Source organism: Phalacrocorax carbo, chromosome 8, assembly GCF_963921805.1.
Source record: "Phalacrocorax carbo chromosome 8, bPhaCar2.1, whole genome shotgun sequence".
NCBI classification, from domain to species: domain Eukaryota; kingdom Metazoa; phylum Chordata; class Aves; order Suliformes; family Phalacrocoracidae; genus Phalacrocorax; species Phalacrocorax carbo.
Window position 1 is genome coordinate 10,853,414 of NC_087520.1, and position 24,551 is coordinate 10,877,964.

General features: G+C 44.4%; 1 protein-coding gene across 2 annotated transcripts; it reads left to right on the forward strand.

The window, feature by feature from the left end:
• Nucleotides 1–1,922: 1,922 nt before the first annotated feature.
• On the forward strand, nt 1,923–17,992 carry DRD1 (dopamine receptor D1). Of its 2 annotated transcripts, XR_010374175.1 has the most exons (3): nt 1,923–3,357; nt 12,571–12,638; nt 15,636–17,992. XR_010374175.1 is itself a non-coding variant. In XM_064458694.1 (2 exons), the coding sequence occupies exon 2, from the start codon at nt 4,086–4,088 to the stop codon at nt 5,439–5,441; it is 1,356 nt and encodes a 451-aa protein (XP_064314764.1). In that variant the 5' UTR covers nt 1,923–3,357; nt 4,078–4,085; the 3' UTR covers nt 5,442–7,266. The 2 variants fall into 2 exon arrangements, 1 of the variants encoding a protein (XP_064314764.1); XM_064458694.1 differs by lacking the exons at nt 12,571–12,638; nt 15,636–17,992 and adding an exon at nt 4,078–7,266.
• Nucleotides 17,993–24,551: the final 6,559 nt, after the last annotated feature.

Here is a 24,551-nt window from a genome sequence, read left to right on the forward strand (position 1 = left end):
TTGCCTAAATAGTAATAGGGGTTTAATGGATTTCACTTTTGTTCCTCACCTGGGTATGACTGTTAAGTCATGAAAATTTTAAAAGCTTACAAATTAGCCGAAGTGACGAATGGGTACAGCAGGGTGCCCTGCATGAAATGCTGGTGGTTGAAACCTGCATAGCTGTGGAAGGGGCTTTGCTCCACTAGTTTGGTCTCGGCTGAGCCAGACCTCGTGTTCATCCTGAACTGATCACACAGATTTAGAGATGAAACAGGAGAGAGGCTCTGTCTTCTGAAACAGATACGAGAATTGCCAAACAAATAAAGACCAGGAGATTCTTACAGGCTGCTTTGAGTAGAAAGCTAAAAGGCTTTTTTTTTTTTTAATATCAGATTCAAACGAAAGTTTTAAACCCTCGTATGAGCAGCATTAGGGGCTGCCAACGTGGAATTCAGCCTCTTCCCCAGGAAAGGCTACTCCTTAGCAAAAATGAACTGAAGCGTTTGCTTGATGAGCTGATAAGCAGATGATTGAAAGCAGAACGCCCTCTTTTTTGCAATATGTACCTCAGCATTTCTCTCCCAGTATGCCTCAAAGATTGAGCTGTTTGTGTACGCTGAAGTTGTGATTTCTCCTGGAATAATCCAGGACGGCTGTGGTAGAAAGCAATTTTGAGGCAGCCCCTTGAAGTTGTTACAAATAAAATCAAATGTGCTCAGGACTTCTTGGGCAGGCAATGTTCTCCTTAGCCTAGGATTTCTACTGAAAGGCAGGACTGTGATACATTTTCAGATGGTAAGTACCACACAGTAAACCTCACCTGTGTTGTGCTTTAAGAAGCACAGGAGAAGAAAGAAAAAAATATTGAAAACAGCACAGGATTAATTTTCTTGTCTATTTTCACCCTCTACTAAGGATGAATGATGATTAAAGGACAGGGTAATAAGAAAGGGGGTGTGAGAACTTGCTGAGAAGCAGTTGAAAAAAAAAAGAAAGAGGGAGAAAGGAAAAGAAGTGTTTTAGTTAGCTAGTCAAGGTTAGCTTGGCACTGTATCTGCTTTAACTGACATTATGAAAAATTATAGACGGCAGAAAAGCAACTTCACTAATGCTGAACCCTACGAAATTTATCTCGACGTCTTAGGGAGCTTATTTGTTCTCTTAGGAGGTTTTTAATCTCCCTGCGATGTCTTTTATCTTAATTTTCTGATTTTTCTTTTGAGAAAGATTCCTACACAGAGGTAGCAACTTGCAAATCGGCACGTTCATCTTCTTTCCTTGCCTATTGTGGGTAAAGCAAAACAAAAAACCCTTTTGGAGAAAGAAGGGGTTTGAGATGTAACGGCTCTGGTTTTGGTGCTTACTTGGAGGATTTTTGCAAAGAAAACAGGGTTTGAATGGGGGCAGATTTCTGAGGGAGAACGGCGGTTCACTGCGCTGGGTTTTCTCTGCAGACGCAGAACCAGCTGCCCCAAACTCCGCATCTGCCCCCGGGGGTGCCCGCTCCGGGGCTCCGGCGGGCCCGAGGAGAGGGAGCCGGTTGTTCCTCTGCCGTCCCCTCGCCTCATCTCGAGCAAGTTGGTCAGGACGCGGGTCCTCAGGCAGCTCCACACCCCTGGGAACCTGGGCTTTGGGGCTCCCCCCACCCGCCTACTCGCAGGGATAGCAAAGCCCTTCGCCTTCGTTACGAACTCAGGGTTTAAGCGTGTCCGGCGGCGGGTTCGGGCTGGGGCAGGGGGACACTGGGGGGACACGGGGGGGATCCCGGCAAAGCCCTGCCCCTCGGGGCTGCCCTGCGCGGGGGCGGCGCGGCGGGGCGCGGGGCCGCGGCCGCCCAGGAGAGGGAGCCCGGCGGCCGCGGCTGCACCGGGCGCGGCGGCGCTGAGCCAGGCGGCGGCGGCGGCGGCGGCGGCGGCGGCGGCGGCGGCGGCGGCGGGGGGGCGGCGCGGAGCCGTGCGCGGAGCCCCGGCTGCAGCCCGCCGCCAGCCCTGGCCCTCCCCGCGCCCGTGAGTACGGCGGCCGCGGCCGCCGCCCCTTCCCCGCCGCGCCCGAGGGGGTCCCGGGCCCCCCTTCCCGAGCGTGCCCTGGGGTGACGCTGTTCCCGGGGAGGTGTCGGCGAAGGCGCGGGTGCTCGGCCGCAGCCCGCCTCCGGAGCGAGCATCGCCCAGCCCCAAGTTAGGTGCCGGTACTTACTTTCCGCATCAATGAATTGAGCTGAGCAGTCTCGCAGCGCCGAGGCATCGCGCAGCACCCTGGGCGTCCCGGAGCTCGGCACGGGGCAAAGTGATCCCGTTTGAGCTAAGCTCCAGGACAGCCGCTCCAGGAGCCCGGCGCTGCCTCTCGCCCCGCCTGCCTGGCTAGCCGGGACATTATTCCCCAGGAAAGCTGAAAAAAACGGGAAGAGGCTGCCCAGAAGAAGCTGCGCCCGACCGAAGATGTTAAAGGAGGCGAAGGGGGGCTGCTTTTTGCCCACTGCGTGCCTCCATGCCTGTCTTTCCCTTGTCTTAATCCTTTAGGAAGGAGAAGCCAGGCAGCAGACCTTTCCTGGAGGGACGATGCTGTCGAGCCCTGCCCCGGGCAGAAGAAAGCCTTTGCCGCCGAGACCCGCCGGCACCGGGGATGCGCGGCCCGGGGCAGGCTGCAGGAGAGCGTGAGGAGCTGCCTCCTCCGGCGCTTCTCTGAGAGCGAAGAAGCATGGTAAAAGCTGGACCCGATCCTTGGAGCGCAGCCCCGCTGAGCAGGAGGTGGGATTACTCCGGGCTGGTTATGGAGTGCTACAACCTGGCAGCGGAACGTTAGACCGACTTGGCCGCGCTGGAAGGGGAGCCCGCTGCGGGCACCGCCGGCCTCGCACCCCTGGCCGTGGGGAGGTCACTCAGGTCCTTCTCCTCCTCTCGCCCTTTTTTCTCCTTCCAGTGAATGACAGAAGAAAGAACTGGTATTTGGCTCTTGCCAGTGTTGGGAATACTGTGCCTTTTGCCTGGGATGATTTGCCCTGATGTGCCACTTCGACGGGATGTACAAAGTGCAACTGGGACTGAGCCGGCCAACAAAGTTTGCAGAGTGATCAGCAGGGACTGTGGGATGGAGGTAGCTGGGCGTACACTATGGGGTCCGTCACGCACGGCCTGACAGCACAGACCTGCTGCTCCCTTGAAAACTAACTCCTGATGGTCAAACTCTGCTGGCTCCTGTTTTTACTTCTCCCCTGACAATCTGAACTTTCAGGGAAAAAAAAACCACACACAAACCCCTGATGCAATGCAGTGTTTCTGTGTTGGTTTTGTATATAAATTTTGCTATGCAATTCCAAAACTAAAAGAGGAGGAGAGACGGCCCTGCACCCCAGAGCAAACAGAGATTCAAAGGTGAAAGGTAGGAGCCAGAATTTCTCGTTTAAATAAAACTAAATAACCTGAGCTACTTCTTACTGAAAACATTAAAACACACCTACTGTATGTTTATTTTCTTTGTCTCAGAAGTGTAAAACTTAAACAGTTTGTAACAAAGCAAAGAATTGTTCTGTGACGCTGCCCAGAAACAGAGAACTGATGCATTTTGTAACAGGAATGTACCGAGGAGGAAGGATGGAGTGTTTAATCAGCAAGACATTTGGGAAACTAAACTAGAGAAAAAGCACCTTGTATAGTACGCTTCAGTAAATATGAGGGGCTAGTGCAATGGACGCTGGAAACACTCGATCAATACCCTATTTAAGTGGGAATATATGCAAGCATGGAAAAGTGATTGCTTTCCTGTCTGTGGGGTGTATTTGCAGAGGACAGCAGCAGAACGTTTGCAGGCGAGCTGTCTGAATTAGGCTGAATTAGGTGGTGTGGTGTGTTTCTGAAGGGATTGCTTAAAGAACCAGTCTGTAGGGTGGACTGTATTTGTGCATTTCCAGTTCCTGCTCACAGAGCTTTCAGTGTTTGGGGAGATTCATAGTGGGTGAAGTCTATCCAGGGTTGAAGGGACCGTAAGAAAGGACCTTTGGTCTGTTTGGTGATGAGTAATTAATGGACGTCTGATGTCTCTGATCTCTGCAAGTAAAGGAGCTGATGTCGTCATGAAAATCATGATATGATTTTCCCTCAGGAGAAACTATGACTTGGAACGACACCACTATGGACAGGGAAGGGTTGCTGGTGGAAAGGGACTCTTCCTTTCGGATCCTCACGGGCTGCTTTCTCTCACTGCTGATCCTCTCCACGCTGCTGGGAAACACGCTGGTCTGTGCGGCTGTCATTAGGTTTCGCCACCTTAGGTCCAAGGTGACCAACTTCTTTGTCATCTCCTTGGCTGTGTCAGACCTCTTAGTGGCAGTTTTGGTCATGCCGTGGAAAGCTGTGGCTGAGATCGCAGGTTTCTGGCCTTTTGGTTCATTTTGCAACATCTGGGTGGCCTTTGATATTATGTGCTCAACAGCCTCCATCTTAAATCTCTGTGTCATTAGTGTGGACAGATATTGGGCCATCTCCAGCCCATTTAGGTATGAGAGGAAAATGACGCCCAAGGCAGCCTTCATCATGATCAGTGTGGCATGGACTTTGTCTGTGTTGATTTCCTTCATCCCTGTGCAGCTGAACTGGCACAAGGCTACAACCACAAGCTTTTTGGACCTAAATGCCAGTTTACAAGGTATAACCATGGACAACTGTGATTCTAGCCTAAACAGGATGTATGCCATCTCCTCTTCTCTAATTAGCTTCTATATACCTGTGGCCATTATGATAGTAACTTACACAAGGATATACCGGATTGCTCAGAAGCAAATACGACGCATCTCAGCTTTGGAGAGGGCAGCAGTGCATGCCAAGAACTGCCAGAACACGAGCGGCAACAGAAGCAGTATGGATTGCCAGCAACCAGAGAGCAACTTCAAAATGTCCTTCAAGAGGGAAACAAAGGTTTTAAAGACTTTGTCGGTGATCATGGGGGTGTTTGTGTGCTGCTGGTTGCCATTTTTTGTATTGAACTGCATGATTCCCTTCTGCGAGCCTACCCAACCATCCAAGGGAGCAGAAGCTTTCTGCATTAATTCCACCACCTTCGATGTTTTTGTTTGGTTTGGATGGGCTAACTCTTCCCTCAACCCCATCATTTATGCCTTCAATGCTGATTTCCGCAAGGCATTTTCGACCCTGCTAGGATGCTACAGGCTCTGCCCTATGTCCAGCAATGCTATAGAGACTGTTAGTATTAACAATAACGGAGCAGTTGTTTTTTCGAGCCAACATGAGCCCAAAGGGTCCAGCCCCAAAGAGTCTAATCTGGTTTATCTGATTCCACATGCAATTATCTGTCCGGAAGAAGAACCTCTCAAAAAGGAAGAAGAGGGTGAACTATCTAAGACCTTGGAGAAGATGTCTCCAGCATTGTCGGGTATCTTGGATTATGAGGCTGATGTTTCTCTGGAAAAGATCAATCCCATTACACAAAATGGGCAGCATAAAACCTGAACAGTAAGGTTTACCCAGCAAGATCTAATAGGGTATATTGTAATAATCTTTTAAAGAAAAAAGATATACAAGATTTTTTAGTAAGAAACTAAGCTCTAGGGAGAAATACACATTTTCACCAAGCCCAGAATTAATTATCCTGGCATTCAAAGCAAATTTAACACTTAAAACAATAAACAGAAAAAGATACTGAAATTTGGCTAAGAAAGAATATTAAACCATGCTGTTCATACTGAGAAAAATATACAAATTTAGATACAGTGCAGTGAGAAAGATAATATTGCTTCACTTCCACACAGAGAAACTGATTTCTAGCTTAAAATGAGGCAAAAGATAAATGTTAAGTGTTTAAAGATTAATGTTTACTAAAAGTTAAAAGATTGCTGTGTCTTGTGATAGTGGGTGTTAACAGGTCCTAATTAAAGACTGAGGGATTGTAAAGATAGGTAGATGCCTTCTTAAAATTATTTCTGACAAATAATTGAGCCTTATAATAAGGATGGTTATTTTTAAAGCTTTGGGAGGTAATATGTTGATACTGGTTTTATTTATTTATTGTTTTAAATTGATATTTTTCATATGTTATAACAGATCTAGCTTTATTTATGTTATTTAAGATGTCTAAATAATGGGATATTTTTGGAGTGTCATAACTGCATTTTGACCAGTCAACCAGTCAGCACTTTATTATAAGCTCTGATAGTCTGGAGAGCTGGTGAGGGGAATGAAGGAATGTTAAAAAGCTCAGCAAGAAATGAAGGAATCAGCAAAACTAATGCTGTGTGGAGTTCATTTGCTTGAGGGCTTTTTTTTGTTTTAAGTGGTATTTCTTTCAAAAGACAGGACCAGTGTTGACTGAATTGTGAATTCTCTTCCCTTATAGAAATAAAAGAAATTGCTGCTATTTATTTTTTAAAAAAATTTCATGTTACAAAGACTTTGCTAGAATGTCAAGTTTGTGGATCTGTAAATACCTTAAATATGACTATGACCTTAAGAAGAATCCGATTTGAGAAGAAAAGCTTCTTAGATAACAATTCTTAGTATATAATGTTTTGTATTTATGTAAGATAAACAGCTTTCTCAGACTTTTCTTATTTCAAGTCTTGGATATCTTTTCTGAACAAACACAATTGGCTATAATGGTAGTAAACATGCCAAACCTCGTTATCATCTGTATTATTGCAGTACCACCAGGATCATGCTGTCTGTCTGCTACTGTATCACGGTCAGAATAAAAAAGTGAGGTACCTAGTGCTTTACTTTGGAAACTAGGAGGACATTACATTTTAGTAATTACCATGTCAATAGTCCATTTGATAAGGAATAGTGCCTCATTACCATTTTGGATTAAGACATTTCTAAGTATGGATAGAACTGCAGCCGCCACCCCAAAAATGTCCTGTGAGCTCCCCAAAAGTTGCCAACGTTTCATTCAAAAAACTTGCTACTTTTCCATTGTCCTTCCCTGCTGCTTCCCCTTTTTAATGCCAAAAGCAATCAGTGAACGTTAGCAACAGGAACGTTGGGTGTTAATATTCAGCAGCATTCAAAGAAAGCTCTTTGTTTTCTGAATGGAAGAAAATACCCTTTGGAGCAACTTTTTCATAACATATATCAAAAAAATGTGTTGTCAGGAAAAGAGAACTGAGAGGAAAAAAAGTTTAAAGTCTAATGAACTATATACATCCTGCATCAGGTCTGTGTATTTATGTGAATGTGTGAATGTTTTCATAATTTTATTGCCTGTATGCTGCTTTCATACATATAATAAAATTATTTTGTGAACAGAAGATCAAATAAAAAAATCTACATTGCATTTATTAAACACATGCTGTTTTTTTGGCAGTTGTATTGATTGTGTTAAAAGCAAGGATGGTTCCTTATTTTCCATTTGCCCTTATTTGGGATGACACCCGTAAGGTGGATGGGAATTTTTATTAGAAGCAGGAGAAAGTCCTCTCTACTGAGAGACCTCTCAGCCCTTGCTCTAAACTAGGATTTGAAAGCAGTAAACGCACTTTGGAAACAACCACACTCTGCTTTAATGTGACTAGTTGAAATGTGTAAAGCTCGACCTACTGGTGACTCTTATTTTCTTTTTGCCTTGGTGTAATAGAATAATGAACTTGGTTTATAGCATTGCTTTTATTGTTGCTCTTTTTTCTTCTTCCCTTTTTTCCCCCAAGCTGTGTAGGACTTTTAAAAGCCCCACTGCTAGTTTCTGGGTTTTTTTTGCAACCAAATGAATCATTTCAGAAGTGAGGTGATGGTGTAGCTGAGGTACAGCAGTGTCCCTATATTCCTGGCAGCCCTCTACTTTATTTTTGCCTCTGTCAGCAGATTAATTTTGAAATGATGAAACAAGGAAAGGTGGTCACCTCTGTCTCAAGTGTTACCAGAATGACCAATTCAGCAGCTGGAGTCTAAGCTGGTGCACGAGCTGCGGGGATGTCCAGCTCCCCCTCCTTTAGTGCTAGCTTCCCTTGGTCAGTGAATGCTGCAGGTCTGATGGCAGGTGGGGAGTCATGGCTGCCTCCAGGCTTTCTTAGCTCCTTGGATATAATTTCCTGGTATGGTGCTGATGCCTGATTTTTTTTTTTCTGTACCTTTGAGGAATTATTTTAGTTCTTAGAAAGTACACAGGCCAGAAATGAAGTTCTGTGGTTGCTTACTCAAATACATGTGCCTTCAAGAGCTTTTTATTCTCAGAACTCCCAGCAGTCTGGTATAATGGCAAAATGTAAAATACGATTTAAGGAGGTAATGTAAAGCGAGATGTTGGGTTTGTATTAGTTTGTATGGGGGTGATTTGTATTCTGAAACAAATGGTTGCTGTGGTGTGACCAGGAGCCATCCCAGGACCTCCCTCCTTGCAGGTGGACCCGAGTTTCAGAGGGACTCCGCGGAGGTTGTTCGGGAAATGCTAACAGCTATTGCTGCTGCGTGCTTCCCTTCAGTGTGACAGGCTCCATGCTAAAAGCAGGGCGGGAGAGACAGTTTTCTGAGTTTATTTTATTGTTTTCTCTCTATTTCTGTTTACATTAATTTTTGCTTCTGCCTGTATGTTTTAGAATACCATGAATTTGTCTTGATCAACATTTACTGATGTACCACATTTACCCCTTCATTTTCCAGCCTTCCCAGCTTGGGTTTTTTTATCTGCTCTCCCTTCCTTTCCTCCCACTGCAGCCAGAGCCATCTTGTCACCCTGTTCGGCTTTATTGGCCCCTATAATCCTTTGCTTCAGAGAAAGTCCAATTTAAAATCCTACCCTTCAGCACAGCCAGGAGTCCCCTTCCCGCAGCCTGCACCCAGAATGCCTCTCTTACCTTTTGCAGAGCCTGCAGACCAGTGTTAGGGATGACTAGAAGGGACAAAAGCATGCACCTACTAACTGCTGTTCTATTTATGTGCTGAATTAATTGCTCAGAGCTGTATTACCTGTTCTGTGCCTGCTCCCCAGCTGCTTGAAACCAGTGGTCTGCTGACACTACTGGTCACACCAATGTCAAGCTGCACCCCAGGGACTGGAGACATGCCAGAGCCGTGCCAGGCTCTCATGGAGCCAACAGCAGGGAGTTAACTGGTGAGGTTCGGCCGTAGTAACCCTGCGAGCAGCCTGTGAGGAGTGCTTACTGCTCTGTGCTAGCAGGCAGCAGCAGCCTCTCTGCTGTTCTGGAGGATGAGAGCAGCAGCAGTTCATTTGCAATAACGTCATCTTTTTGATAACAGCCACTTTGCCAAAACTCTTCCCCAGGAACAGTTTTCTCACCATGTGTTGCCATATGTGGCCAGGCAGAGGCAGAGCACAGAGTAGCAGTGAGGTGCCAGGACACCACGATGTCACTGCTCCCACCAGGACAGCCGCCTCGTCCGCCCTGTGGGCATCAGGTACTTTTCTCCCTGCCTGGCTCCCCCACAAGCAGTATTTTCTGCTGCAGAGTGAGCCTTACTGTGTGCCTTTTCAATGCACCCGCAAATAACCTATTTAACCTTTTTCTTGGCCTTGCATCCTTGTGACTGAGGGTATTTTTCTATTTGTGGATGGAAGAGGTTAATAATTCACCTGATGGCTTTGATGAAGGAGCTGTTTGCAATGAATGAACCATAATCACTAGATTAAATCTGAATACAATTCTCCCTCCCCTTGGCAAGCATTTTATGCTGATTTGGGCTTCTAACTTAACAAAGTGTACAAAAGATAGAGGATGAAAGAGAAAATGCCTTTGCTGAGATACAGTTTTAATAACACAATTATTGGGAGCCAGTCCTGGATTTTTTCAAACCAATAGTTTTTGGAGCACCCAAATCTGATCAAAATCTCTAAAACCTGCTTTGATTAGTATCTTGAGGGACAGATTATTCCAGTAAATATTTTGGGGTTTTGACATAAGGATAGCAGTATATGTTCCTAGCGATACTGCTTATGTGGCCACACAATGAATATAACTTAAAAAAACCCTATGGTATCTTTTCTTAACTTCTAAAAGATTGAAATGCATAGCGTAAAATGTTCTTGCACTGTTCTGTTGCAGTAGAGGTGGGCTGAACCGAGCATTGGGCTCTCACCATGAGCCTCAGATCTGGTCGGTGTTGATCCCCTCTGTGCAAGGGAGTCTGGGCTGTCTAGCCGCTTCCAGCCCTGCGGGCGGCTGCTGCGTTTGCAGGGTGGTAATCCTTCTCCACCCCAGATCTCAAAGTCAGGGATGCACTTGTGAACACCAGCCTTCCTGGGTGTATCTGCAGAGCTGCTGGCCCTGCTGCCCTCCCCAGCTGGACACAGCTCTTTCCAAAGTACCACTGGAAGCGTGTTTCTACAAATGTAGTTTTGAGGCTGAACATGTAAATCCAGTATATGATGGCTATTTTAATGTTGGTTGTCTCTACAGTCATTGTCAGAATGAAATGGCAATTTTCTGCCATGCCTGTTTTTATTGTATTTCTAGGAAAAAACTCTGGGCAATGATACAGGAGAAGGCTGCTAGCCCTGCTGTGCTGATGGCCATGTCTTTTCTATTTTGATTGCATCTCCCTTTCAGTCCTGCTACACTGTTCCTCTCCCTTTCCAGAAGAGACATTCATGTTGGTTCTTTCATGAAGGAGTTTCCTCAGTGGCCACGAGGGCAGTGGGGATGGATGGTGCTGGCAGGGCAGTGCAAAGCCAGTTACCAGTGATGCAGAGCAGCAACAACAGACCTGGGCTCCAGGTTGCACACTGAAATAATGCGATTGGTGTCAATGGCATTGCTTTAGTTTCTGTCCCTCTGGATGGGGTTGGTTTCACCCAGGAAGGCAACGTAGGGATTGAAGGGATACCCTGGGCCTCATTCATCATCACCCTGTGGACCTGGTGAGACAGATGGTTTGGTGTAAAAGAGCCGTAAAAAAGCAAGTGGCAAAGGGGCTCCAGGGTTGGCTGCGGGGGAGCAGCGCTGGGGATGGTGGCACTGGAGAAACCCTGTGCTGCAGCTTCCCCACTGCGATCCCCGGCAGCCAGAGGAGACAGAGGAAGGAAGAGCTCAGGTCCAGCCCTGCCCCAGCCAGATTCAAGGCCCAAAACACCTCCAGATCCCTGCATCACCACAGGGCCAGCTCCGCAGGGAACGCGGCTTTCGCTTTGGGGCCGGCCTGGGTACAGCCTGTGTTGCCCAGTGCCAGCTCCGTCCAGCCTAAGAGCACTTGGTATTGCTGAGGGATGGTCAGCAGAGGGGCAGGCTGGCTTCGGGCTGTGAGTTGACTCAAAAAGAAATGAAATTTGTAATGATATATGTGGTAGGGGATTTGTATGGATAACTTACACTTTGCTCCAAATAACTCATACATTTGGTTGTCTTGCATCTCCTATATTTTTGTTTTGTCAGAGGCTCCCCTTTAAATCAGTTGGATGTTTTCCCTGTTTGAATAGTTGCCAGCCAACAGATCTCTTTGTGGGATATCGCAAATAACAACAACAACAACAACAAAAACCCAGAAAAAGTGTTGTTTGACTATATCATTAGAGGATGTTCTTACATTTTCAAAATTAATTTCTCCATTTTTAATTTACTTAACTTTTCAGTTTGCAGTGTTAGGTGTTTTAAAACTCAGATCAGACCTCTGGTTTGAAAATATTGACAAAAAGTTCAATATTAAAAATAAAATGAAATAGTTTAATATGACTTTTATTAAACAATTAGATTGTTCAAAACTTTTTCCTGCTCCCATTGCTTGATTTTCAGATCATTAAATGCCTCTTCATTTCATTTTCCTAAGACAAGGAAAAGTTTTGAAATCTTGAAAGAAGACACAGAAGGAGAGAAATATTTGCTTCCCAGATTCTGCTTCCACTGATGTGAGAAGTCAAACGTTTCACTGAATTAGACTACCATTGCAAAGTTTCTCGTAATTTCAGAGAGAGAAAATTGCGGATTCAGACACCCAGACATTTTCCTCAGCTTTTTTTTTTAATTTTCTTTCTTAGTTAGGAAAGGAGTTTCTGATGGTACTGCTTTTTCTAATCACTTGGATGCCACCCTGTATCAGTACCAGTAATTTTGCTTTCATACGCACATACATATACATATACAACATACATTGTTCTTAATTAGTATATTCATGGAGCTTGTGGAAGTGATGGGAGGTGAACTTAATATATTTCTTTGCTGCGGAAGATGAACCAGGCCTGTATTGCCTGCATTAAAAGGACAAACCTGTCAGGACTGATAGATCTTTAACACCAGCAACCCTTTGCGTGTGACCTTGGGCTCTGGAGCACATTTCACCAGCAGTGCACTGGAAATGGGCTGAGAGTGGCAGGGGCTGTGCCGCAGCCAGCAGTTTGGGAAGTGCAGTTAATTAGAGCTGGTTGTGCTCTGCCTGCTTGGGAGTGCACCCGTGCCCAAGAGATGAAACATTCAGAAAACTGTAAAAACATATGCTTTGAAATTGTTCAGTAAAAGGTGTTTTAAATAATAATAATAATAGAAAGACCTAAGGATGTTGTTATGTACTTTTAAACTTTCTACAATTCTAAGGCTTTTGTAACTACTTCCATAATGATATCAAAGTTGTAAATTGTACCATCCAATTTCATTCTCTTTGCTCTTCTGTGGTTATATTAGACTTTGATACCAATTTGTGTTATCAGCTGAACAGACTCTGCTCCAGCAGCTCCTCCAGCCTGCTGATGCCTGCCGAAACCCTGGATCCCACCAGGTACATTGGGATGTGGGACAACAGTGAAAGGACCCCGCTGCCCCCCCCACCCCAAAACAGCTGCTTTTGAACATTGGGAATATATTTTTGAGCAAAAAATTAACTTTTCAAGTTGATATCTATTTTGTAGGTCCTAAAACTAATCAATTTTCATATTTTTTCCTGATTTATTTGCAGTTTGAGTTCATTTTCTCAAAAGCAACACTTAATGGCATAAAGAACACCAATATTTTCTAAGTGAGGAGGATTATAACATTATAATAGTTAACATTTCAGAAACATTTTAATTAAATATAATTACAATCCTTATAGAGTAGAACATTTTCAGTGCATTTTGTTCACTTATAACATTCTTCAAAGTAAGAGAACAATTTCTGATGAGAATGGTTTAATGCAGAAACTTCCAGTCATATTTCTTTCTTGCTTGAGAGGATAAAATAGCGATAGGTGGCTTTGTGATAACACGTAGCACTAGTAAAAATATTTCCCAGCAAACAGTTACATTTAGACATTTAGTAATTCCACTTGTGCTATTTAGTCCTCCTCAGTGTGTAGTATTGATTATATTTAAAAATAAATAATTATCTAAAGGTAACTTCCATCATAATAAGTGCCATTAACTGGCTTTTTGCTGGGAGTCCCAACAAAGCTCCCGAGGATGGAGCCCTGGCTAGGACTTAGAGGGACTTTTGCCCCTCTAAGTGGCATTTTCATACCCAGGCTACAGCACACGAATTCCTGTCCTCTGTGTCCGTCTTGCCACCTTTCAGCAGAAGCAAATTTCTTCCCCCTTCCCCATCTTTTATGCACGTTTTCTCCCTTCTGCCTCTTTTTTCCCTTACTTGTTGGGATAAAGTAAATTGTAGGAATGTGATTTAAACTGATACAGTGAACAGTGTTTTACTATAACAGCACAAGATCCCATCTCTAACTAAGCCAGCTCCAGTGTAAAGACTGCCATGGTCTAAGCTTGACTCTGATCCTTTTCATGTCCCCTGCCCACGCACACATGCATGGATGCAGCATCCCAGGGACCTTGTTTGTTGGTACCTTGCCTCTCACAGCCCCGAGGTGAACGGTGCACGTTTTGAAGTGGGGTGGGGAGAGCCCCAGCCAGTGTATCGATTGAGACATTCTCAAGAAAAGGCTAAAAAATCGATGAGCTCGTACACTTTTGGCAGTGACAGTATACTTAACCCCTGAAATAGCTCTCCTCCAGTACCACCAAGCTTCTGCCCTTCCCAGCTCAAGAAACGTTTTCAGGGATTGATTTTATTTTGCAGTATTTACTCAGCACTAATGCACAAACACCCATATCTCCTATACGTAATTTAAGTAAAGACCCAGCTGCATGATAAAAGCAAATAGAATATCAAGTATAGTTATCAATCCTGACACCCAGGAAAAAACCCCATCAGCGAAGGGCTGGATTCCCACCCCCTTGACATGGATGTAAACCAGGGCAATCACACTGAAACTGTGCTGACCTGACGTGGCGTGAGCAAGGAGTCTGGGTCTCACCCAGCGACAGTTCTGTGGTCTGGTCTGCAGTACGCATGTATTTCCACTCTGAAAACAACACAATAAAAGAAACACTTTACATGCCACAGGCTGCAATCAATGGAGCGTTCAATATTCCAGTCACTTTCTTTTTCAAAATGACTGGTGAGTCCTTTCCACCCCCATTTGCTGGCTGTGCTCAAAAATTAAATGTAGGAAAGAGTTACCAGTAAAAGCCTCTGGGGTTTATACTGCAGCCAAACTGTTGCAGAGAGGGATGTGTGGGGTCAGATGGCTGAGGAGGAAATGCACTTTTTTTTTTTTTAAATGGAAGGGCTTCTGTGGTTTGTTTTGTTTTATTTTATTTTATTTTGTTTTATATTACAACTTTCCCTTGCTCGCAGCTGACAGAAGATCATTCCTCAATGTTACTTTCCTGTGTTCTTTATGTAATCTTTCAAAACTATGAGCACCTGTAGATAACGAAGGCACCAACTCACTTGCTAAGGTCTGCCCCAGGTGGTCCAGAAACAGTGTCCCAGGAATGCTGCAGGCACACCTGGAGACACGGGGCTGAGGAGGGTAATGCTAGGAAGAAGGACTTCCCTTTCTGAGAAGCTGTTTCTGGCCTCTGAAGTGCGGATGTCCCTTCCCTGGGCTGAATGTCTCATTTACTGTGAAGGACTTCCTTATTTTGGGTGTGTAGTTGGGTTTTCCGCCACCTCACTCATCTGACTGGAACTGGGAAATTTGGCATTGTCTTGCAATGTTGCTTCTTTTATAATAGCAGCAAGTAGATGTTTAGTTGTGTCCTTGAGTGTGCTACTGTAACAAGTAATGACTGTAATTGTTTCAACAGTTAACTTAATCAAAATGCCCCTTATATTTTCATTTCTTAAAGAAAGTAAAAGAATGGCATGTAATGTTGCAGAGTAGTTCCACAATCTTGAAGTTACTTCTCAGGCACATGTGAGCTACAGTTTGCAATGATGCACAGTCACAGCATCGGTTGTCGCTTGTATGTACAGTGCATTGGAAAATTGTACAAGAAAAATAAGCAAACTAATAGGCCTCATGTTATGCAGTCCTACTCACTACAGACAGATCTGTGCACAGTGCTAAGACATACTTAATTATTATGATATCTGTGATTTTTATTCAAGCCAGCATCCTGTGACGAAGGTACGTTCTTTTACTGGGGATGTCGGGGGGACACAGTTACCATGTGTTACAGCAGATGCAGGGTGTAATGCCATTTTATACTTTAATTCCAGCTTGTTCCAATCTATCACATCTGTCTCAGTGGGAAGCTGGGATGGGAGGAACACGCACAAGGAGGTTTTAGTGCTGCTTTCTTGTCATTATTGTTTGTCATTCTTGCAGGAGCTGTTGCTCCTGTTATTACAGCAGCCCTGGGCATGTGGGTTTGGGGGACACTTCTGTAAGGTTTGCTACAAGGATATAATTGTAATGCTACCTGATTTGTCTTTATTACAGCTGTTACATTGTACCCTGTGCTGGCATCCCAGATGACTTCTTCCTCTGTTCTGTTCTGAAATCAGACTCTCCTGTAAAAGAACATGCTTCGCCTATGACAGACCCTCAACAAGCAATTTCTGGGGGCAGGGTCAGCTAATTCTGAATGCTCCATTTTGAGTAGATGGAGACATTCCCACCCACACAGCCGGTACGTGATGACTGACAGTGCGGGTACTACCAAAGCAACCACTCTGTGGTTGTGTGGTGCCTCCCATCTGTGGAGCTCAGGGGGCAGCTTTCCATCATTGGCAAGAAATCATTGCTGTGACCACTGCTGCTGACACTAATGGGACTGCCCGGGTGAGCAAGTGCTTCTCTGGTGGGCAGAGACAGCCTGGGCTGGCCAGGGGTGGTTTTGCTTTAGAAAAACATGGCAATTTCAGGAGACAAATGTTACTGATCCAATCCCACAGACACACTGCAACTTGACATGGAGCCCACAGGGTGCTCAGCAAGTGCTGCCTAAGCACGGTGCCTTCTGTGCGGCTGATGAAGGGGGCACTCACAGCCCCAGCTTCCCAAAGGCTTCCCAAATTTGCCTCCCTGTGTTATCTCCCTGCCTGCAGCTCAGGAGCTACAGCAGGAGCCAATGATGGAATTTCAGTGGAAACCTTGATTTTATTCATTCTGCAGCCAAAATTAGGCCACCAATGCTGCCAAGAGGCATGCTTTTTTGGTTTGATACACAGAGAATGTATTTTTAATGCTATAAGTGCTGTTCTCTACCATTGGACTCCCCTGTGATGCATAACTGCAGTCAGAGCCTTGCAGTAAAACAACATTTGCTTCCAAGGAGGATAGAGAAAATACAGCAAAAAATATTTTTTCGTTAAACCAGAAAGATATTACTTTTAACTGGCCAGTCCCTGACCTTTCTCAGATCTCTGCTGCCAAGTAGTAATTCTGCCTTGTGAGGCTAGAACTGGAGAAAACAATTTTCTAATCAAAACCAATGTTTATCACTGTAGGAAAAGCTGTGTGTCTAGACATGGACATCAACCTTCAGCTAAAGTTGGGAAACATTTAGTGTAAGGTTTTTTTTCTTTCATCCTGGTCCTGCCGTGGACTGTTCCCTAACTGTAGAAAAGATTTGGTATTAAATGTGCAGGCTTCCTGAATCTGAATTCTGAGATGGGCAGAAAAGATTTAATATTTAAAACTAGCCCCCAAAAATCCCAGACATCCTCCCCACCAATGCAGAACTTGCTGTGAGGTGGAAAGAATCATATATGACTCTCGAACATCTGTGATTCCTTTCAGTCATCCCTATGAAGACTAAGATAATAATAAAAAAATTTGGGAAAGAGGATTAAAGATTATTTTGCTGCATGAGTATCCACTGTATCCTAGAAGGGAGAGAAATTTTTGCCTTGGGTTACCCCACAAAATAAACCTTTCTGGGGCATGGACAGTTGCCAACTCTTATGCAGAGTTATTAGGAAGCATGTGGAGGGAGCTGGGAACTGGGATCAAAGGTATTGGGGTGCTTGCATTAAAAAGGAAAGCAAAAACTTGGTTGTGACTTTTAGGTCCTCGTTCCCAGCTCTTCACACAGCCTGCTGCTTCTCTCTTGGTTTGGGTTGCAGTTTCTCACCGAGTCACCCTGGTGAGAAAGTTTTCCCATCCCAGCTGATTGCAAAAGCTACCTGGTCAACACCTAAAAAGAAGTGTCATTGCAAGGAATTAATGAGTCAACTGAAATATAGTCACATAAAATTGTGCAGTTTAATAGAAAACAATGAGTTAAGCAAAATCTAAGCAATAAAATGTTCATGAAAGAATTTTGCTCTTTCTGTGTGCCTGTTGTTCTCCCCAGCCACATGCAGCAGGAGGGAGCTGGATCCGGCTGTGCTACTGTCGCAACAAAGCACACTAAAGATGTTCCCTCACTCCTGTCTCATGGCACAGGTTGGGAGCAGCTCTGCCGTGGGATCTGTGTGGAGTGCATCTGGTTAACTTGACTATCTGTATCTGTGTCATTTGGAAGAAGATTAGAAACAACGCTCAGGCAATCCCCACTCTGCCTGGGAGCACTTTCTAATCAGCAAGTTTAGGGAAAGAGACAGTGCCAGATGAGCAGCTCCTTAATTTCTGATGCATCCTAAAGCATGCAGAAAATGGGGTGCATGCTTACGAGAAACTGTCAAACCAGTCCCTTTCTGGAATAACATGAAAGGTGTTTTCGGAAGAGAACTGCAGATGTATGAATCCTCTTGAGCGTTGAGGATTTTCTATTTCAGATCTTCACAATCTGAGTTTAATGTTTTTTTTCCATGTGGGGTCATGGTTACATATCTGCATGTATTTGAGACAGAAGGCCCTGTCTTAGAGCAATTGCACGCTTGAAATTCTCCCATCAAGCAAAATGCAATTGGTTTCTTCCCTTTTCCTGCTTAGCAGAAGAAATGTTCCCTCCCATGGGGATGCATTAGCAAGGAAGAGACTGTACACACAGGAGAGAAATGTTGGAGTCATTCAGGGACAAATGTTGATCTATTACATCTGAATAAATCCACAGTAATGTTGTTTATTCCCTGGGATTTGCATTAGATTTATCCTGGCATATATGAGATCGCAAAGTTCTGCGTGCACAGTTCCCCCGCTGATTAGCACAAAGTGATTCTGATGAAATTCCAGACTACCTTAAGACTCTGATGTTCTCCTCAGAAGACCTTTTTTTTAGTCGCTTCTGTCTTTGCTGAACCTCAGCCGTTTGGATAGAGATTTTTCTATGCTGCATATGTGCCTTAGGCAAATCTACAAACTTTTAAAGTGTCAGTCACAACAGTGAAGTCAATTCAGCATAAGAGAACAGGAGAAGAAGAAAGTTGCCTTTCCTGCATGAAAATTTTTGGCTGCTATGAGGAAAAGCTCAAAGGTTGCTGTGCTTTGGAGTGAGTGCAGACAGTTCTGCATTTGGCTGGTGCTGGTGGTGCCTTCTGTTGGATTTTGCTGTTCCAGCAGGGAAAAATACACCCAAACATCAGCAAATTAGGGGTTTCTGGAACCACCTCACTTTGCATGTGCTCAGGAATGTGTTCAGCAGCTCTGACGAATGCATCCCCACTAAGCGTGCTCCTTTTCCGTCCACTTGAACTGGAATCGGGCTCATATCCACTGAGCTTTTGAGTGTGACCTAAGAGAAGGTCTCCAGAAGCAGAGAAGGATTTTCCCTGCCTTGGCTATGGTAGTACCACATGTGAGAGGAGAGGCAGTCTCCATCCCATGCCTTCAAAAACCCATTTCAGTGCTCCCAGGGAGGTCTGCACATGCCTACCTGAGGCAAGAACTGCTGTTCTTGCAGCAGAATCACCTTATTGCACAAGTAGATTAACAGAAAAGAGCTAAGGTATTTTTCAGTTATTATTAGAAAAGGTGGAAGAACGGGGCTGAGAAGGTTTCCTGCCCAGAGAAGGCTGTCCAGCTAGACAAGGGATGTCTTAGTGAATGGTACAGAGAAGTTACAGGCAAATGGGGAACAGTGCTGAGGATGGGACCTGGGAACCCAGGGCCCTCCACTCCCAGCCCCACTGCATTGGTGTAAAACTGGCTTTTCCCCTCCAATATTAAGGATTTATCATTAAACAATAACAAAAAGAAAGAGGTTTCATATGCATTTTTTTTCTTTAATAAAAGGATATGCCAGAGTGTCAGAAGGGGAAGATACTGCTAATTGCTTGCTTCCATGTGTGTGTTTAATTGACAGTTGTGTGCCCAGGGTGATCCCGCCATTGCCATCCAGGAAATGAAACCAGCAGAAGTCTTTCCTATTAAAGCTGACACAGCTTGAGGGAACTTAAACAACAAAACTAAAAAGGAAAATGAACAGCTGGAGCTTCTATTCACATTGAGGCAAAAGATGGGGAAGAGGTATGAGGGATTTGGTGAATCTGAAAAAAAGGAGTAGTGTCCCACTCATAACACGCTGCCGGCAGCAAAGATCAGTGCTGGCGAGTTGCTGGTCCCAACCGTGATGCCTAAACCTAACCTCAGAAGGCTTCCTTGGGCAGAAGCTTGGTGGGAAGGAGTCCTCACAAGGCTGTCTGCATTGCTGGAATTCACACCAATTTTGCCTCATACTAATAACATATCCACCACTTGTTCCCAGCATACCATGCAGAGAGTTTCTGTGGTCTGGCATCAGGCATCATATATGCCTGCTTTGAAGCAGGAATTGCTTGCAGCAGTTTGCAGGATTGTGTTTTATTACAAAATGTTGTACATTTAAAATAATCTATGATATTAAAAAAAAAAGATCTCCTCTGTATGTTACTAGTCTCTCTGAACAGGAGTTTTTATGAGAAAGTCTGTACAAAGTGTACAAAATAAAAGCAAGCTGCATTTGGCTCTGTGTTCCAACTAGATGTGGCCTTTTTGAAGAATTACAATGAGCGTGGAGAGGGGGAAGAATTGTTTAAATTATTTTTTAATGCCATTAGGCATCATAGTTACATTTTTTTTCTTAGCTGACTGAAAAAATACCACTTAAGTGACCCTGTTTTCCTAAAGTTCCCATCAACTTTCCAAACCAAAGCTTAAGGAAAGCAACTAAATTGCTGATATTTATCTGAGTCTAAAGAAGCATAATCCCTTACAATTCTTGCATCACAGGAATTGAGAGGCAGCAAAAACATGGCAGCTCCATAATTTGGTTTTATTGACATGCTCAGGCAATGAATGTGACACCTAGCAGGATACTTACAGGATCAAAAGAAGATTTTTATTACCAGAACTGAAAGACAAATACAGAATTCCTTTACACAACTAATTTCCATTTCAAGTATCCAGGTCTTTTGGTGGAGCTGATAGGAAGGGAGAAGGTCCAGAATTGCTTAGATTGAGGATCTGAGTTTGTCTGAAAGAATCCAGAAATGAATCAAGCTACAGTTTTCATTTTCTGAAGCATCTCAGAAGGAACAGACACCTCAGTACTTTTGTCTCTACCTCCTAAAAGTATTTATTTTATTTTACTGATGTCCTCACTTTCTTCCTGACCAATTTCTTCAGTGTTTGAAGTTTTCTAGACAGAGGAAAGAAAGCCTGGGAGATCTACCCCATTGCCACATGTCTCAGGGTGACTTCATGTCATGGTCCAACCACCCCATACATGATTTCTTCTTTAGACACCCAGTAGGCATCCCTTCCTGCTGGGTTCTAAGCCTGCTTTCCCGGCCCACCACTAACAACTGCAGCAATCAGCTTCTCTCTGCCTGGTCTAGTGGCTAGTGCTGGTTTGCTTATTTTCCCCTAAAGCTCAGGGAAAGCTTGGAAAAAGAGAAAGAAACCATACAGGCTGCAGTCTCGAAGGGAGAGAAGAAAAAAGGAGGGAGAGGATGAAACCAGCCTTCATATTTCTCCAGGTCTCATCCCCTCACTCTTTTTCAGCACCTACACTATTTCTTCCTGCTATGAGCCACCCACTTGCCCACCTCCCTGCTGCGGATGAAGAATATTCCCTAGCAGCCAGAGCAAGAAAAGCCCTGGCCATTTCCTGCAGGGAGCAATGGGATGTGTTCGTTTACATACGGGTGGCCTCATGCTTCGTCAAGAAAAGCATTTCCCATCAGCTGGAGTGAATGGCGAAGTCCCACCCTGACCTGTGGACAGCAGAGCAAGGCTGCAACAGCTAGAGAAGATCCTGCTTCTGGGTGACATGAGTGAAGCATGAACCCTTTGACCTCTCCCTGGTCCCTACACCAGCAGGCACAGCTTTGGGGTTGTTCGTGCCTTGCTGTCCTGCCCATGTTGGTGCATGGTGCTTTACATACTTCGGGTAGCACTGACAGGCTCCAGATGGTTGGCATGGTACCTTACAGAAGAGTAAAATCATAATTAAAAAAAGCCACATGAGTGATTTTGAAAATAATAAAATAATGTTGCCATAAAATGAGGGACCTGGGATCAGAAAAGCAATCACTTTTGGTTAAGTCGTTCAGCCATTTAACCTTCTTAGCATCTGAGAAATCCCCTGTAATGGACTCGCAGCTATACAGTACCACCCCGTCTGTGAAGCAGACACTAATAATGTGATTGTTTTATCCCTCTTCATTCTGCTGTCAGTTAAACACTGTTTTCTCTGTTAGACAATAATAAAGCTGATGTGCATTTTACTGTGTTCAGATATATTGCTCTCTAAATCAGAGGAAATAATTTCAGTTTAATGTCAGGCTCCAGTGAAGGAAGAAATGAACGTGAAAAGCAAGTACCCCCTTGAAATATTTGTTCCAAAAGCAAAATTTATTAGTGCATACTGCATGCCCATTTTTCACCAGTGTTTTGTATAGACATGGTGAATTATGTATAAATTGTTACAGCTCCATTGGCTTTAATAGCACTGCACTTATAACTAGCACCTCATGTTGAAACAACCCTTTAGAATGAATGACATTTAAATATGGGTGCAAATATTAAGAAATCACAAAACTGAACCTTTTTGCTGAGGCCCATGAATATTAGCTTGCTACCACATGTCTTGTCAACCCATTACCTATTTTCCTAAAAAAGGGAAGATCTTCCAACAGCTTGCTCCGTTGCCTAACCACCCACACAGACGGTGTTATCTCCCCTTCCGTATTGTATTATCCATCAACTGATTTTATTGTCTTTTATCCTTTTAACAGCATTGCTCCAGTATGCAGGTGTGAATGAGGAGGAGGTGCCAGCTTGGACATGGGAGACCAGCTCTGCTACCTCTGTGCAGGAGCTGCTGGGGTGCTTGGGGGGATATCAGATCGTCAGAGACCAGTGAATGTCACAGGCAGGGCTTCATTCTGCAAGGTGCGTGAGAGGTTGTCTAATGCCTGTCTGTGCTCGTTATCTTGCTTCTAGCATGGAGCAGTACCTCTCACTGCACCGGCTTTCAGGGAGAAGGTAATGTGCAGGGTTATACTTGTTCTCAGTTACTGCAAAGAAGTTGCATGGGCAGCATGTTATTCAGAATTTTGATCTGTATTTTCACTTTCCTTCTTATACTTTTGCATGCCCAAGTTCCCTAAACTTGCCTAACAAGATGTTGTGTGCAACTTTGATTTTAGTTTGAATTATCTTTCACCTTACTATATTTATTGTTTATTATTCAGATAACAATAGAGAGCTCTTCAGGGCTTTTAAAAAATGAAGAAAAACAAATTGCTTGCTTGGATTAATTTCCTTGTTGTTTGTTTATTTCTTCAAGAAATGGCTGTTTTCAGATTTGAAATATAAATCTTATTGTAGCATATGTAGACTATAGTAAACATCTAAAGGAAAAAGGTGAGCAGCTTGTGGTTGAGCACAAGCAATAAAACAAATTTCAAATTTAGCATCCTATTTCCTGTAATGTGCTTCTGCCCTTCACACACACTCTAGTCCATCCTGGGGGCTGACTGAGGCATTGGCTGAATGCTCAAATAACCACAGAAGGGAGTATTTCACCAAGGGATAGTCCAGGAGCTATGTTCTGAGATGCATTTAACACAGCCTCCCAGGAGATGAGGAGCTCACATAGGGCCACAGGCTCAGTTTGTTTCCAAGATACTCTCTTCTGAAGCCTTTTCTTCAGCTGGTAGGGCAGGCATGTCTGATGGAAGACAGTCTTCAGACAGGACCAAGGGCTTGAAAAGCTAAATAGGATGTCTGCTGGAAAATACACTCAAGAAAAGCAGCAATCTGTCTCTGCGGCAATCTGGTGTTTGCAGTGAAGTCCACTTTGTCCTGGAAAGCAGAGTAAAAGAGGAAAAGTTGAATAATATATAAGAGAGATCCTTTCATGTATGCAGACTTATGCTGGGAGTCAGATTGTGTGCTTAAGATGCAATAACAACATATAGTGAAGGCATTCAACAGAGAGAAGTGGATTAAGACAAAAAAAATAACTAAATTTTCAAAAAAGGGTCACAGATAGTGCATCTTTGCAGTGTTGTGGAGAGAAATTAGAAAATGTCCTGAACCCAAAGGAGATCAAGACTGTAATGTGTGAGTCACAGGAACCTAATCACAAGCCTGAGAGGTAGAAAGTGAGCTCAGATTTTCAGTCATCCTCTCCAGGCAGGAATGAGTCAGGCAAACAGACATTTGACGATGCTCATTCCAGAGAGCAACTGGAAAATTTGCAGTGGGAGAAGAGCAGCCAGTGTGTGAGCCGTGTGGAGCATGGGGAGATCTCAGCCCAGGGCTGCTTGCCAAGACAGGCTATGGAGAGGTGTCTGAGGGCAGATTTTTAACCGCTCCAGCCCCCACCACGCTCTCATTTGGAGGGCTGACGTAAAAATTGTCATCCAGATGTAACTCTTGTTGCTCTGGCCCTACTACAATGTCGTTTAGCTTATCTTGTAAATAAAAAGAAAAGCACTCTTGTATTGTCTTATTACTTGATCTATGCTTGCTTTGCTCTGGATCTTTTGGCATTGACTTTAGAGCTGATTTACTTCATGACTCTTTCAGATTTTGCACTAGCAATTTACTGTGGGAGATCAGCGAGGTGCATTGAAACACCCAGCCCCGATGCTGCACCTCCAGCAGCACCCTGATAATATGCAACTGCTCCGTGGCTGCTTTGCAAACCAGGACCTCACACCCTGCCTGGTGCTAGATAAAGGAGGCTGGGGCTGGATTGGTGGTTCAAATGCAGGAACTGTTATGTACATTGTTTAGGATAGACCATAATAGAGGAGGCTACTCAGAAAAAGAAAAGGTTGGAGACTCACACAAGTGCACAGAGCTGCTTGACGTGCCCCTGCACTTGCTCTGCTGCAGGATTTGGGGAGGTTTGTGCGTGCTGAAGTCATGAGCCTGCTCTTCTGGCAGGAGACACTGGCTGTTAGGTGACAGGATGGGAGGAATTTTTGGAGCAGCATCCCGGAGCAGCTGCAGCAAGGCTCTCGCTGCCCTTGCCTC

What these genes read in the sequence shown, in the direction of transcription:
- DRD1 (XM_064458694.1), top strand. Translation starts at nt 4,086, where the DNA reads ATGACTTGGAACGACACCACTATGGACAGGGAAGGGTTGCTGGTGGAA.